General features: G+C 38.1%; 1 protein-coding gene across 2 annotated transcripts in view; it reads right to left on the reverse strand.

Annotated features, from left to right (window-relative positions):
• LOC128694861 (probable Na(+)/H(+) antiporter nhx-9) overlaps window positions 1–15,633 on the reverse strand; it is a 37,750-nt gene extending 22,117 nt beyond the window's left edge. The window contains exons 1-7 of one of the 2 annotated variants that reach the window (XM_053785205.2): window positions 14,889–15,633; window positions 7,206–7,469; window positions 5,980–6,176; window positions 4,372–4,526; window positions 2,350–2,451; window positions 1,751–1,968; window positions 1,071–1,273 (exon numbers count right to left, since the gene is read on the reverse strand). In XM_053785205.2, the coding sequence (XP_053641180.2) occupies window positions 1,071–1,273; window positions 1,751–1,968; window positions 2,350–2,451; window positions 4,372–4,526; window positions 5,980–6,176; window positions 7,206–7,469; window positions 14,889–15,303 (1,554 nt within the window). In that variant the 5' untranslated portion in view covers window positions 15,304–15,633. Of the gene's footprint in view, window positions 1–1,070; window positions 1,274–1,750; window positions 1,969–2,349; window positions 2,452–4,371; window positions 4,527–5,979; window positions 6,177–7,205; window positions 7,470–13,187; window positions 13,326–14,888 lie in introns of those variants that run through there. The other variant, XM_070094339.1, reaches the window with a different exon arrangement.
• Between the last annotated feature and the right edge of the window lie 1,365 nt (window positions 15,634–16,998).

Consider the following 16,998-nt stretch of genomic DNA (forward strand, 5'->3'; position numbering starts at 1 on the left):
ACATTTCGCCATGCAGTGGCTTCATCAGTCCAATACAAAGCAGAAAGGTGTAAGGAGAGGACGAGTTTGTGGTAATCAGTCCCTCAGCCTGGAGTCGATGTGTTCAGTCCATCAGTCTTGTAGAATGTACAGCATAGGTATGTATGTATAATGTTCGCCAAGACCGTAGTCCTGGCACGGGTCTCAATCTTGCGATGACCCGTCTTGTACAGCATAGGTCCGGAGCAGTGGCTTATATACTGTAGTCAGGTGAGGCGAAGCAGGAGGAGGCGGGGGTCATAGCGGAACCATCCACTAGTCTAAGTAGGTCTTCGTCCAAAGGTTGGACAAGTGTTGAAGAATTCTTTGTATCAAGATCCCATGATATTGCAGTGTCTGACAGCTTTGTATTGGACTGATGAAGCCACTGTGTGGCGAAACGTTTCTTCAATAAAGTTTCCCATATGTTGTGTTAAAACTGTATTGTAAGAGGTTTGATGTGTTCTGTTGGTGACACCCTGCTTGGTAAAATATTCTTAAAAAATACAGCCAGGTTGAAACATCAATAAAACTAGGAAAAGAAAGTTGACTAATTTTAAATCATGTCCAAAAAATATTTATAAATAAGTTCCGGTATGCTGAAGGGTGTTTATGCTTATGTTATGTTAGGTAAGGTTTGTAAGCAAACAGGACCAGTGTTTCCTGACCCCGCAGGTCTTCATCATGGCCCGCAGCTGGAACTTTTCGTCTTCTGACCGAGGCCTTCCGCTCGAGTGTATTTCAGTTCGAAAGATCACTTGAGAAATAATTTCTGTTCATTTCTGACAAGACTGACTGAATGAGTGCCTCCTCTCCTGATCACCCTACTTTGTTGGGAGACGGCTTATGTGGTAAAAAGAAATATTTTTTTTTTATCGTATTGATTACTGAAATGTATCTACTGTCTACTGATAAGAGACTTCAAATTATTATATTCAGAGACGATTAAGCTGTAAGGAATGGTGAAAAGGATGTAATTCTTTTTTTATTTCAAGAGCCCTTCAACAGCATCAAAACACTCTCCTTGAAGGAAAATGGCATCAAATACTCACCTGTAAGAAGACAGTAAAGTAGACCATAGCCATAGTTGCAGTAAGAAAAATAGGCTGCATCGGAATTTGTTGGGGATCGATGGTCAGCACCAAGGCAAAGGCAACCGCACCTCTGATCCCACCATAGGACAAGATGAACTTGTCCACAAACTCAATCTTCTTGACACGGTACCGATTACACATTGCAGTCAATAGCCAGACACCTGGAACGGAAGGGAAATATATGTAAGAAAACTGAAATAGCTATATAAGACTTCTAAAGAATGGCCAACCCACAAATTTTGAAACTGAAATTATGTTTCGGTCTGTTCTGGACATATTAAGTTGAAATATAATAATCCAGGACGAGCCAAAAATGTTGCCAAGTTTCCATTTTTAATTTCTGGGTTACTGTTACTTAAAATATAAATAATGGTAGCGCTTAAAAACACTCTGGATTTTAAAGATAGTGTATGCCCACCATTGTCATTTAACAAAAATTAACTAGCGTGAAAAATATTATTTATAAAAATTTTCAATTTCATCACCGTTTTCAAACATATAGCCTATACAATCCCTGTCAAAAAGGGAGAAAATTTATATTTATTTCACATTTCCTCTCCGAACAGTTTTGAGGCGTTTTTGATACATTTAGAATTTCCGGAAAAAGTCACACAAAATCTAAATTACCATTGACTCACCTAGAATTCTGTAGAGAGAACAGAAGATAATAGTCAACATGACAAACCAAGTGTCCCATTCATGACTGCTTTGTACCGTGGAAACTCCCAAGAACATGAAGATAACAGTTTCTGAGGATGACGCCAACATCTTCATGGCGTGTTTTATAGTCGTTTGAGACTTATCAGATATATTTTGCTCCACATAATTTTTCATGGTAATACCACAGAAGGTGATGCTGTTGAGGAGAATAGATAAAATTAAAATTCCCACCATTACAATAAAATGTAAACGAAGAATTAAAATTCAAAGTACCTTGAATTTTGGAGATGTTTGGAGATGACATTAGATAATACCAAATATTGATATACTTAACAGGAATAAACTTCACACATTCCTGATGCAGTCCCTAGTTTACAGAAAATAATTTCCATTCTTTCGTTAACACTAATACGCCTTATTTCAATCATAAAATCTATTTACAACTTTCGATATGAATATTTTGGTTAATTATTTGCATAATGATTTTAATAAAAAACTTTAGTGTTTATAAATTACATGCACAAAACCTGTAGGCTTCATCATGCAACAAAAACATTGGCCCACGAGATCAACTTACGACAAGAGACCAGACAGATGGAATATCTCGGCATTAAGATAAGCCAAATAGGCCATGACAAACACGAAGATCGGCTCTATCACGCGCACTCCTCTAGTAAACCTATGGTGAAAGAACAAGACAAAATTGTTATTAGTTTTACTATGTATTATTAAAATGCAGTACAAGAACAAGCTTACATAAATGGTATCGTAATAAATACAGTAATGTAGCTAAAATAACAAAGTATGCAAACCTAGTTGCTTTTATAATTCTGATATACAATATATTCTATTACAGCATCGGAAGTTTCTCACCAAGGAAGGATTAACATGTAAATAAATTAACAGGTACGCAAATTACAATATACTGGATTAATACAAATAAATATTGTTATTTTTTTATTTAAAAAGTATATCTCTGTGCTGCACACATTGGATTAAGAAGTCATCGTAAGCTACATCCTCTCATCCCAGCCTTTGAACCATAAATCTGAAAGCCTCTGCGACTTCGGGTGGAGTTGGTCTACGGCTGCTGCTGAGTCTCCATTTGCCTTACGAGATTTACATGTGATTTTTGAACCGTGGCAGGCTTGGCTTAAAAATATTTGGTTCACTATTTACTGAAAGAAGTTAGTTTTCTATCCAGAACTGTAGTCTGGCGAGATTCAAACTGTTCCTTTTCTCATGTCCTGGGTTCACTATGTAATTTGTACAACATGCAAAATGTGTCTGAAATCAGCCTGTCATGCCTCGTTTCACTTTATCGGTGTAGCCCTCAGCCTATCATGTTAAGTTATTTAACCGATTTTTGTGATGGCTGGATATCCATAAAAGAACATGAGAGTTTCATTATGTTCTTTACCAGTCTAAATCACATTTAAAGCTCTCTCGTAGGCTACATTTTTTGTAATTTAGTGTTTATTCGTGACGGGGAACTCGCAAGGTCGTCTTCTGTTTTTCATCCTTCAAGATGGGGAGGGATGTCTTGATGCTGGTTAAGGGGTTTTGATACAAGGCATCAGAGCTATCCTCCCCTACCTTGGACCAAACCTCATCACATTCCACAGGTACTTTGACTAAAGCGGGTTTAGTTCATACAATAATAATCTCCCTTTTCTCTACAACATTATACCAGTCTACAGATGACCTTCTGGAAAGTCTTTCTAAAATGTTTCAATGTTCCTTTCTTCCCTTAACATTGCTTCCTCAAATGATATTCAGTAATCGTACCCTGGTCGCCAGACCATGTTCAAAATGCTGTCTCCTTGGAAGTAATCAGTGACATCTAACCAACATCAAATGATGTTGCCCTTAATTCTTAAAAAGTGGAGCAGTAAGCTTCTGTCATATGACCAAAAGCTTTAGTGGTGGATTATCATATGACCTGTTTCCTAGGGTATCTTACCCCACTTACCCTAACCTTGGGTTCATACACGAGCATCTGGGACTGATACTTCGTGGCATCCTTCTTGGAGTTTTTGCACTTCAAAAGTAAACACTGTTGTCAATACTGCTGCAATGCCGCGGTATTTCACTGTGACACATAAAAGCCTGACTGGTATATGATACCAGTTTTATGACTGGCATCTCCCATTGCGAGAGCTTGTCTCAGGTCCTGCTTTTATTATGTTATATTGATCTACATTTATTTTATTAATTACATGGGGAAAAAGGTAGACCGGTAGGGGTCATAAGTTCTTGTGATTAAAATATAAGGGCCATATAGCGCCTTTGGGGAAAGGAAAACTATCAGATTCTATCCAAGGAAAGAGATCACAACACCATCTTTGGATCAAGAACCCTTCAACGGTGTCAAGACACCTCCCCAGAATGGGTGTTGGTCTACACTCTACAACTTGCTGGCGATGTTAAGTCTACTTTATAGCACATTACCACTACCAGGCTATTAACACGGTGGCACTGCATTGTAAGATTCTGAATGTCTTGCACGAGAATTGAAACAATTACTGTACTGTTCTTGAAAATTAGACCCAACCCTGCAAGAAACAAACTCAATTATCATGACTGGGCAGTGTTTTACCTTGTGACAAAGGCAGTGAGGAAGCCCCAGACGATGCCAATAGCCGTACCTCCTAGGGACACCAGAATGAAGGATAATATTCCGCTGAAAATGTCCACTACTTGGACGTTGTCTAGCCCCATAGTACTGTAACCAGCGAACATATTATACAGCACCTACAAGAATAAGATAGACCACATTAAGAGACGGACAATCTCTCATTCATACTATGATTTTACGCAGCTCTTTAAAAACTAGGCTCAAATACATATTTATTGGTAAACAGGGGCAGCAAGTGTAAAACTTCTTTATAAATTTTTGACAAAAGCGAAAGCCAAAGCCACTACTGACAGAGATACAACCCATTTTTGTTAATTGTGAATATTAGTCCTTCAGTGAAAATCCACTTCGGCTAGTTCCGGCTTTAAGTGATAGTGACTTTAATAATGCAAAGATTTATACTTGCTTTCAGGGTAGTAGACTAGCTGTAAACTGGTAGGTGGACTTAAATGTTTCTAATATTTTCGAATGGCACCTTGTTTACTAAATGAGACTTAAAGTTGTAATAATCTTCGAACGTGACATGATTAAATATTTAATCACTTACATATAAAGATACAAATACATATAAAAATGAGCACTATATTAGTTATAATGCAGTAATTAACAGGCAACAAACCTGCATTGTTAGGTTGCAGTTCCTTGATTATCTAGAATTATATTTTAATAAATATTGAGCATTTGATCTGGTAAATAATTCACACAGAAAATATTACATTTCTAATTCATATAAACTTTTTGAAAAGACCAACTTTAAATGGATTCTGGTTCCAGCTACTTTAACGAAACCTCTAGCAATTTTGAGCCATTAAATTAAACATGAAGTTTATTATATTTAGAGAAATATTTTTTTATTATTGTCCACTTCGTAATCTATTGCAAGATGAAACAAAGATAATCTTGCTGCAGAACCGTCTATTTAAATTAAATTATTCCAATACATATAAATTAATAAATATGACTATAATTCTCCGGTGAACTAATGTATTAATTGGGATTTTCCCAATCCTAACGACTTTCTCCTTTGACCTAATTACATTAACGAGCATAGAATAAAGATACAATGGTCATTCTGTGTGTCAGAACCCACACTCATTAGTAAACTGTACTAATAACAAGGGAGGTAACCAAACTATTGTGTCTGGCTGCCTTGATGCAACGTCAGTCTCTTCCATTAAAAACACATTTTGTGTTTTTTTGCTCGAGTGCGCAAATATTAACACATGTCCAGGGCAAAATTTTCATTGGTAATGGTGTTGATAAGATTGCTGTCAGACTGCTGGGACAGGTGTTAGTGGGGTTGAGCAGGTGCTTAGGCAGAGTGAGTAGCCACTGCATGGAACAAAGCCAACAATTGAGAGAAAAGTATTTATTCGGCCCGTTTTTAAGTATAATTAGGCGCACTTTCAATTCCGTCGTCTGACAATTTGTTCCATATATTTACCACTCCACTAAAAAAAATATTTTGCTTATTTTTAAACGACTATAACATTTAAGTGGGCTATGCAGTATTAGTGTTCTTTTCCAAATGAAGATTGCCATGACCTATCTTAATGTTTAGATACTCACCACAGTGACAGCATCGTTAAGCAATGACTCTCCGAAGACTAGGATGTAGAGCACCTCATCCACATGAAGCTCCTCAAAGACAGCAAGCACAGCCACGGGGTCCACGGCAGAGATGAGGGACGAGAAGAGGAACATGTGCAGAATGGGGACACTGGTGCCAAATATTCCCGTCAAACCTACAGCATACATGGAGACACCTGTAGGAGGACGAACTGTCAGAGAACAGTCTCTGGATCTCGCTGTGTGGTGCCGATTTAAAGCTTCTCTGGTCACATAATACCATCTGAAGAAATTAAGTCACTTAAAACTGTAAAATATTAGGATATTTTATTCACAATTAGCCTAGTTAATAGAACCAATCCTTTCTTTATTGAACAATCTTGGATATGGCTTTTTTTTTTAGCAAAATTGGATACATCAGTAGTATGCTGCTAACCTATTCTATATGACAGTTACAGAATGGGAACAAAAGCTGTTTCCCTGTCATATTCCATCACTCTGGATGAGGTTCATACGAAGTGCTGAAAATGTGTTAGCCTAAATTAGGAAGGAGACTTCAGAGGGGGCCATGAGAATATAGTCAAGTATCCCAGCAAGAGTTCTCATCAGCTGCGCGAGCTTCAAATATTTCGTTCAGCCATAGAGTTACTATCACTTGGGAACTGCCATCCAACAGGTAAATGGAGCAGGGTGGAAGAGCTTTGGATTAATTCGCCGTTTATCATAACATAGGAGGTATTTTTATTAAAAACTGGATCCATCAGGCGTGTGCTCATGGTGCTACTCTACTGTACATGAGTAACATTGTGGGAACAAATGCTAGCCTTGTTTCCCTGCCATATTTCCCCTCATAGGACAAGTTGCATACTTACGGTAATGAAATGTCAGCCTGAACAGGAAGACTTAAAAGAACATAAGAATACATGAACACTGTAGTAGGCCTAATGGCTCATGCTAAATAAGTCTAATTCACTTCTGTAGTCACGGCGAAGAGGAGATAAATTATATTCATGAGGGAGCACTAAACCCGTAAGGACCAAACAGCGCCTGAGGAGTAGAAGGTAATCAGATTTAATCTCTCTTAAAGGTGTAACTCTTAATTTCTTGAATCGAGCACTTCATCAGCATCAAGGAACCACCCTCAAAAGGAAGGACACAACCAATCATTCACTCTGGGTTCAGTAGCTACGCAGGTTCAAAGGGTTAAACCATAAACCATCTCTCACCAATTGTCAAGGAGTTCCAGATGGTGCCGAGGACAGCATAGACGAGAATGGTGCCCAGGTGGTCGAAGAAGAGGCGATTGGGCATGAAGTAGCCGGCGTCGAGAACGATAGGGGGTATCAGGTAGAGGAAGAAGACGTCGGCGGTGAAAGGGTTGATAGTGGCGGCATGCGCGAAGTAGAGCACCACGCCTATTGCAATACCCAGCAGAACCAGCATGCATGACTCAGGAAACACATGAGACAACTTGGGCGTCAGGTGAAACCCTAAGAGAAGAAAAACATCATTAGCTTATAGCAGTTTAAGGACCACTGGAGGTCGTCACCATGCAGCTTGCATAGCAATAAGATAGTGCAGGGTGCAACACAGAAAACATAGGGAAAGCTGTACCTGGATGTACACCAAGTTCAATTGTGAAAAGTCCACGAGTTAATACTGTGCCAATATTTTTTTTATAAGATTTTCCAAGATGACCTCCACCCGATACTCTACCCAATATTTTCCCCGTTATTACGTGGAATATAATTGTTAGTGATGTTGATATCCATGAGAAAGTCAACAAAACCTTCATAAAAATGTAATAGTTTTTTATAAGGCCGAAATTTCATGTGTATAAAACACGGAATTAATCATAACTTGATTATAACCGGATGATTAATTAAGCCTATATGAAATACTAACGTATACCAATATCATAATACTACCGAAACTAGAAAAACATTATTATTTATCATCAGGTCTGAGATACTGGAGCTTTGTCCATTCTGTTGGCAAACAATAACATCTGATGATCGTAAACTGCTTCAGAACAGCTTGGGAAAACGTCCTACGTATAAACAAGAATTAACTGATGTAGATAATGCAAGACTTTAGAGAAAATCTTTACCTATCTTGATTCACTTCTCTTACCGTAGACAATATCTAAAGCACAGCACCACGGCCAAGCAGAGGCAGATAAATCTGGTGGACAAAAATCTATCTGCCGTTCTCAGACACCAAGCTGCGACATCAAAAACTCGCGGGAAGCGAGATCCAAATTATTCAGGAAAAAAAGTTAATTTCTCTGTTTCGTAATGATGTTCATGAAGCTGAAAAGATAATGATGGAATAAGTTATGAGGAAAACAAACGAACAGACTGATAAATGAGGTGAAACTATAAAAAAATAATTTTTCAAAATCTTGGTGATCTCATAGCAGCTGAAGCAAAATTAATCGGTGTCTTCTAGAAAAAAGACCAGGGGCCATGCTGCTGTCCTTCTAGATCGGTTGATAAGTAAATAACAGAAAGCATTCCTGAAACGACGAGCGAGCAAGAAGACTATTTATGTGAATTATTATTATTATTATTATTATTATTATTATTATTATTATTATTATTATTATTATTATTATTATTATTATTATGTGAGAAAATTACCTGCATGTGATTTACAGGCAAGTAATTTGGGTGAGATAAGTGGGACTTAAGTCACAGTAGGTTGAGGAACTGTAACTCCCTCGATGCCCACTTCTTCACCACTCTCACAAAAAGCTAGACCTGACATTAAATTAATAATTACAATATTAAACATTAATACCAATAATGGTAAATTATAAAATAATGTGGACTGTATATGATAAGACTTACTGGGTACACAAAAGAAATTGGTATTAGCACTTACAATTTAATTACTGGAGGACACTTATTGCTGATGGAACACACCCTAACCTTACCCTAGCAGCTAGAATTTACCATGGCCAATGCAAAAACTACTGTATATTATGGGTAAGTATCACTTAGCTGAGATGTGCTCCTGGGAGAACTGGTGTCCTCTATTTTTCATTCCTGGTTGCCGAATTTTAAGGGTTTTCCACACTATTTATCCCAGTTCTTTAGCAGGGGACATTAACATGGTTTCCTATTACAAATTCAGGCCGAAAAACCCCAGTTGATTTTGGAGAACGCCTGAATACATTGCACAATTCAGCCCAATGTTCACACATTAAATTCAGTATGGCGTCTTCTCTCTCCAGCGTCACTCCCTCGGAAGTTCTAGCTCCTCTCACTCAAAATTTCTCGAAGGGTTCAAATAGCATCACATTTTAATACACGATTATATTATTCATTAATATGTTCAACATTTAGGAAATTGTGTAAAAAATTTCCACAATTTATATATCGAGACATGGGCATCAGAATATTGAGAAACGTCTACACAAATACTGATTTAAGTAATGATGAAATAGTAGATAAGGCAACAACAGTTATTCAGAATGACACTTAAAAGTAGCCAAAATTTTCAGCTCTGGCCGACAGATACGATACATTAAGATCAAATCAGCAATACCCGAAGTTATTGGACGACGTCGCACTGCTATAGTATAAAAAATGGGCCCCAAATAGTTTGTCTCAACAATATTTGTTTACTATATCTGTGTATATCAATACGAAACTTACATTTCGAGAGTTAATTATTATTCTCAATAGGCTTCTCATCTGCTGATGAATACAGAAAACTACGGAGACTGCATGATGCCTTGCGCTCTTTCCAGGAACAACCATAAATGTTATATCTCATCAACTTCGTGTCCGACACTGCTGATGACGATATTTGTACATTAACACCATGGAGATTATCTCCAGATAAAGACCATGATAAGCCTAAATCTCTAGGTCCGCCATCTACATGCCCAAATCGGGCAAGGTTCATGCAGATGGCAATGAGGTACGACCACTGACGCCAATGAGTAGAGTATGACTTGATACTGCCAATCATCAATCTCGACTCGATTCAACCAGAGACTATCCTGTGGAAATTTTTTACATAATTTCCTAAGTGTAGAACATATAAATGAATAATGTAATAACTGTGTATTAAAATGTGATGCTATTTAGACCCTTCGAGAAATTTTGAGTGAAGGGGGTGTCAGGGGAGACGCCATATTAAATTTAATGTATGAGCACTGAACCAAGTTGTGCAATGTAATCAGGCGTTCTCGAAGGTCAATTGGGGTTTTTCTACTTGAATTTGTAATTAGGAACCCATGTTAATGTCCCCTGCTGAAGAACTGGGACAGGAAATTTACGTGTGGATGGTAGAAGATCAGGGAACATCACTCACAGGAAACTACACCATTAGTCATTGCATTTAGATCTCTAGCTGGCCAGTGTAGGGTCTAGGTGTTAGGTAGGTGTTGTGGTGTGATCCATCTACAGTAATTAAATGGTAAGTGTTAATACCAATTAAATTTTGTGTACCCAGCAAGCCAAATCACATACAGTCCACAATTTCAATTTATCAGAGTAGCTGGTTTTAATAATATAATTATTAATTCAATGTCAGGTCTAGTTTTTTTTTTGAGTGGTAGGGAGTGGGCATCGAAGGAGTTACAGTTCGGCGACCTGCTGTGACTTAAGTCCCACTTACCTCACCCAAATTACTTGCACGTAATAATTCAGGCAATGCCCTGTTAACCTCATGCAAGTAATTTGCTCACATAATAATAATAATAATAATAATAATAATAATAATAATAATAATAATAATAATAATAATTCACATATCTACTCCCCTTCAAGGCTGGCGACATTGCTGACCTGGACAGTGTACAAAGAACTTTCACGGCACACATTAGTACGATAAGGCACCTAAATTACTGGGAACTGTTGAAGGTCCTTGATCTGTATTCCCTGGAATGCAGGCGAGAGAGATACATGATAATATACACTTGGAAGGTCCTGGAGGGATTGGTACCAGACCTGCGCACGAAAATCACTCCATATGAAAGCAAAAGACTCGGCAGGAGATGTAACATTCCCCCAATGAAAAGCAGGGGCGCCACGAGTACATTGAAAGACAACACAATAAGTGTCCAGGGCCCAAGACTGTTCAACTGCCTCACAGCATACATAAGGGAGATTACCAAGAGACCCCTGGCTGTCAAGTAGGCACTGGACAGGCACCTAAAGTCAGTACCTGACCAACCGGGCTGTGGTTCGTACGTCAGTTTTCGTGCGGCCAGCAGTAACAGCCTGGTTAATCAGACCCTGATCCACCATGAGGCCTCGTCTCAGACCGAGCCGCGGGGGACGGTGACCCCCAAAACCTTCTCCAGGTAAACTCCACACTCTTGTGTGTGCAAACCCAGTTAGAGGGGCGAAATATGGACAATGACACAGTCACACTTAACCTCTCTAAATCAAAGTTGACATAGATCAAGTTTCTCAGATTGACGGATTATTATTAGATGGGGAACTGCTTTATAATTATTATTAGATGGGGAACTGCTTTATAATTATTATTAGATGGGGAACTGCTTTATAATTATTATTAGATGGGGAACTGCTTTATAATTATTATTAGATGGGGAACTGCTTTATAATTATTATTAGATTGGGAACTGCTTTATAATTATTATTAGATGGGGAACTGCTTTATAATTATTATTAGATGGGAACTGCTTTATAATTATTATTAGATGGGAACTGCTTTATAATTATTATTAGATGGGGAACTGCTTTATAATTATTATTAGATGGGGAACTGCTTTATAATTATTATTAGATGGGGAACTGCTTTATAATTATTATTAGATGGGGAACTGCTTTATAATTATTATTAGATGGGAACTGCTTTATAATTATTATTAGATGGGAACTGCTTTATAATTATTATTAGATGGGAACTGCTTTATAATTATTATTAGATGGGAACTGCTTTATAATTATTATTAGATGGGAACTGCTTTATAATTAATATTAGATGGGAACTGCTTTATAATTATTATTAGATGGGAACTGCTTTATAATTATTATTAGATGGGGAACTGCTTTATAATTATTATTAGATGGGGAACTGCTTTATAATCATAGTGTCCATTATTTGTTCCTACCCTTACATGGCAGTGGTCCTGAGTATCTCTGAAAAACAATTCATGCCTCTAATTCTACTATGTTTTGTGTGATATATTGCAGAACGCATCAACCTTGCAATATGTGCAACAATACAGGAATAAAAGCTTAACTGCTTTCATTAAAATAATTATTAACGCTGTCCGCTTTCGTCCAGTATCAGTTCTGCTCTTATGTGACTTTCTAGATGATTTTCTTGAGTTTCTGTCTTCCTGACTTTATTGTAACCGCTTCCAGTTAGTTTAATATATTTATTATGCACCCCATACCCATCCTGTGGCGGTAGTCAAAAGATTACAGAGGTACATAATGGGTCCAGGGACTGGACTCCAAAGTTTTGATAGCTGAGCAAGTTACAGAGGTAATGAACTCACAATTTACAAAGGTAATGAACTCACAATTTACAAAGGTAATGAACTCCGGGTAGGTCTGGTCACAATCATGACAAGTTACAAAGGTATTTACAGATTACAGAGGTACGTAATGGGTCCAGGGACTGGGCCCCCAAAGTTTGGATGGCTGAACTAGGTACAAGGTAATGAGCTCACAAGTTACAAAGGTAATGAATACTGTAAGAATGGTTACTTACGTTTATACATGGCTACAATCATGAACAAATTATTGTGTAATGAGCAATTCACACTTCCACACCCGGTCACAACTGTAGTGAGTTATTGGTGCAAATATTGATTGTTGAGACACACACACACACACACACACACACACACACACACACACTCACTCACTCACTTTAGTGTAAAAGCCGGAAAATAAGATTTACGATTATTCAGAGTAGCGCATTTCGAGAATATAAGGACTGTTAAACTGATTTTCCTTAATGTATGAAATTTAAAATACTTCAGGTTGATGTTAATACAAGTATATATTGTTTCTGGTATGGTTTAATTTACTTCACGCTGTTTCAAAACATGGGACACAAACTTAAAAATGTCTTAATTAAACACGTGGACGTTAGTAAAAGTTTGATCTTCAAGCGAAATGCCGAGTTGTTAATATAGTTTCCAAGCTGCTGGCAAGTGTTTTATACCATTTTGTTAGTATTATTTTACTCGTAACTTCCAAATTACATACCTGAGCTGTTTTCCAACTGGGAAGAATATTTTTGCATGCAGTATGGTCCGATTATGGCTGCCCACTTTAAAAACATATATTAAAATTATGTATTAATATCAATTAACCTACATTAATGTAACTAAATGTCATAAACATGAAGCCTACGTCTGGCAAAGCGAGATATCTTAAACTAGAGGGTTGGTATCCCAGTGTTACACAAATAACCCGCACATAAAAGAGAGAAGCTTACGACGACGTTTCGGTCCGACTTGGACCATTGACAAAGGTGACTTTGTCAATGGTCCAAGTCGGACCGAAACGTCGTCGTAAGCTTCTCTCTTTTATGTGCGGGTTATTTGTGTATCGTTCCAGTCACGGTATTGTGCCTTTTTGTTATTTATCCCAGTGTTATTTAATCTGGAGGACAGGCAGCCACGATAAACAAAGAATATTTTTCCAGCTACTCTTAATGTGCCGCTGTGAATAAAATATTTTAACATTTCTTGATCATGTGTGAGTAAGTTATCTTCGAATTCGAGATTTTTTTTTTAATACATAACGCTTAAATGCGACCAACGTTGCATTTAAGCTTCTGATCAAGGGTGTGGATGTAAGCTGAGATATTGCAGCTTTGTGTCGCCTGTGAATCATAGTGGGAAACTTCCAGTGTATATTAAAACTTGTTCTCTGATGGAGTCCATTATGCAATGCTTTCGTAAGATTTATGGAGAAGCTCTAAATCAGTAGGGGTAATAACCTAGGCAACGGGAAGCAAAAAGATTTGATCCAAGGCAGGGAAGGGGTTTCTTCTCCAATTCATAGGATCAAGATCCCTTCACCGGCATCAACGCACTTTGCATCCGAGGAAAGGAGAGCTTGCATGACTACCTCCTCCAAGCAGGAGAAAGTCACTTGCTGAGAAATTATTAGAAAAAATATCGATACCGACGTTTTAACATAAGCTTGCAATATCGTGTTATTAATAGTTTACAGTAGCTAAGTTAGTGGGGCACTCAGCTCACATACTGAGGTCCGTGGTTCGATCCCCGGTACGAATGGAAGCATTTGGGGGCTTGTTTCTTTAGGACACCTGCTGTCCCTATTCACCTAGCAGTAAAATAGGTACCTGAGTGTTAGTTGACTGATGTGGGTCGCATCCTGGGGACAAAACAAACCTAATTTGCCTGAAATGCTCCGCACAACAAGGGACTTTCTATATAGTATGTCACTGATGCCAGCTAGGTCTATATAAGTTGTATCATGTACTTGTACAAATGAAGATTATTATTAATAAAACGCATGCGAAACACTTGGGCTATCTTTATTGCCGAAACTTTCCGCCTGCACAACTAGCTTCCTCAGTCGAATACAATACTGGAGACAATAGTGGTAATTCTACGGTGATCACTCCGTCAGCCTTGGTAGTAGATGGTCAGTCTTTCAAGCTTGGCTTGAAAATGACCTCCTCCTACAATGGTTGATGGATTGGTTACGTTAAAAAAATACGTCTACTGTCTCTAGTGTTATATTCGTCCGCATTAGACTGAAGAAGCCTGTTGTGCAGGCGAAACGTTTCGGTAATAAAGATACCCAAATATTGCTCATGTATTTTATTCATCATGAACTTGCTATTTCACTAATGAAATGCCAAGAAAACTTCAGATTAATAGGGTAAAGTCAGATATGTTATGCATTGTTTCTAAAATAGAGATAACTTGCCTAATTTGCCGAAACAAGCGTACATGATCCACACACAAATGATGAAAGGCGTCTGTACCCTCTCCCAGTGGACGACAATCACGGGATATCTTTCTCCTACTCCATGATGACCCCCTCCACCACCATGGCCTCCTTCAGCGCCTTGACCATCATTTAAAAGGTCATGGGTATCATTCTTTCCCGTTAGTCTTGAAGAGTCACCAGACAAGTTATCGTGAGCAGACGAGGCGTTGAGGGTGATGGTCTTGGCCATATTATGGGACTCTGTGGGTGCCATATTATGGGACTCTGTGGGTGTCACATTGTGGGTGTCTGTGGGTACTATATTGTGAGCCTCAGTGGGTGTGTTGGGCAGCGCCACGCACCTGGGAGACACCAATGCCACTACACAGATAAACAATAACACACACTTCATTGTCTTTATACAAATCGCTGATCTTGCTGCTCGTGAATAACTGTTTTCTCAGAAACAATGTAAACCGCTTATTAACTGTTACACGTTTGTTGGGTTTTCCACAACATCAAGACGGAGTTCAAGAGTGTGCCTGCGCCTTACTCAAAGCCAGTGTGCCACGGTTATGTGCGGGCATTATAGGCTATCGGGTGAAAGGTATGGAAATTTTCGATAATCCCCCATCAGGCAAATACTGCAGAAGGTAGCGAAGTGGACAAGTAACGAAGGATCAGGATATAGACTGCTTCATGGTGCTATCAGCAGTTAACAACTGACTACTGGCTCAGTGCCGCCACCGCCACCCCTCTTTCACCTCTGTTTCGCAACACACACATGTTTCTCATAGTAAATTCGTATGCTAATGTCAGTAACCCTGAATCTTTAATGCACAATTATGGCCCCTGGGAACTTTTGTAAAGTAGGTACGTATTTATCACCAAAATGTTTATAACTGAATAAATACTATTTAATTTTCCAAACATCTTAATCGTTATCTCCAAACATACAAAAACTAAATGGGTTATAACTATGACCCTAATTTTTAAAAGGATGGACCGGTAAGCCAGCGGAAGGCCTTAATCAGGTGACCAAAAGCTCCAACGGCGGGTTATCATCTAAGACCCGCGTTAGGAAACTTGTCCTGTTTCCTGACGAACCTTGCCTAACCTAGCCACATAATCATCATTATCGTCAGACAGTACCTGAAGAATGGGCGGCAATCAGATTTGGTCCGAGGAATCATGAGCCCTTCAATTTCAAAGCAAACCCTCCAATCCTTCCTTGAAGGTTTGTCTCATAGAAATAATAATAATAATAATAATAATAATAATAATAATAATAATAATAATAATAATAATAATAATAATAATAATAATAATAAACTATTAAAAACTCTCGCTAAACTTCAATGGATCACAAACTGCAACCAAAAAAAAAAGAAAAAAAAAAGAGGAAAACCACCTTTAAAGGATACAGCTGAAAAAAAGGAGGCACTAGTTTACTCAAAATATTTACCACTAATATCTAACACAATGATCAACCTAGAAACACACTAATTAAAATACTATTCTTGGAGGTGGTACCAACACTCTCCCGTCTCTCTTGTGACTGCTCATTTATCAATGCTAACCAAACAATCTCTTGCAATACCCAGAACATACCCTAAGTCCTGCATTTCTATTACTAAACCAGACGAAACTGGGTCTTATGTGAGAGAATGTCTGCATATTGCACGAGACACGAATCTGTACGTGGACAAAGTTGCAAATCAATATTTTCGTTTTGCAACCTTAACTATGTAATACGAATACTAATAAAATGGTTTTTAAATGCTTAACGCTAAAAATTATACAAAATCAACCTGTAGCAGTAAACAACACGAGTAGAAAGTAGCATTAATAAGTAGCAGTAATTGACTTAAGACTAAGAAGCTTGAAGCTTAAACTTACAAGGATCACAGCGCCTGGGAAATGAAAGGTAATTAAATTCGACCTAAGGAATTTGAAGGCAAATCAAATTCTTTGGATCAAGAGCACCTCACCAGCATCAAGTAACCTCCCTCGCGGGGTCAGTCTAGACGAGTCTCTGAATAATACTCACAAACCTTTGATGGAAATCTTCGTTTATAAAGTTAAATAACAACGATGGATATATATC

The sequence above is a fragment of the Cherax quadricarinatus genome, chromosome 45, assembly GCF_038502225.1.
Source record: "Cherax quadricarinatus isolate ZL_2023a chromosome 45, ASM3850222v1, whole genome shotgun sequence".
Lineage (NCBI taxonomy): Eukaryota > Metazoa > Arthropoda > Malacostraca > Decapoda > Parastacidae > Cherax > Cherax quadricarinatus.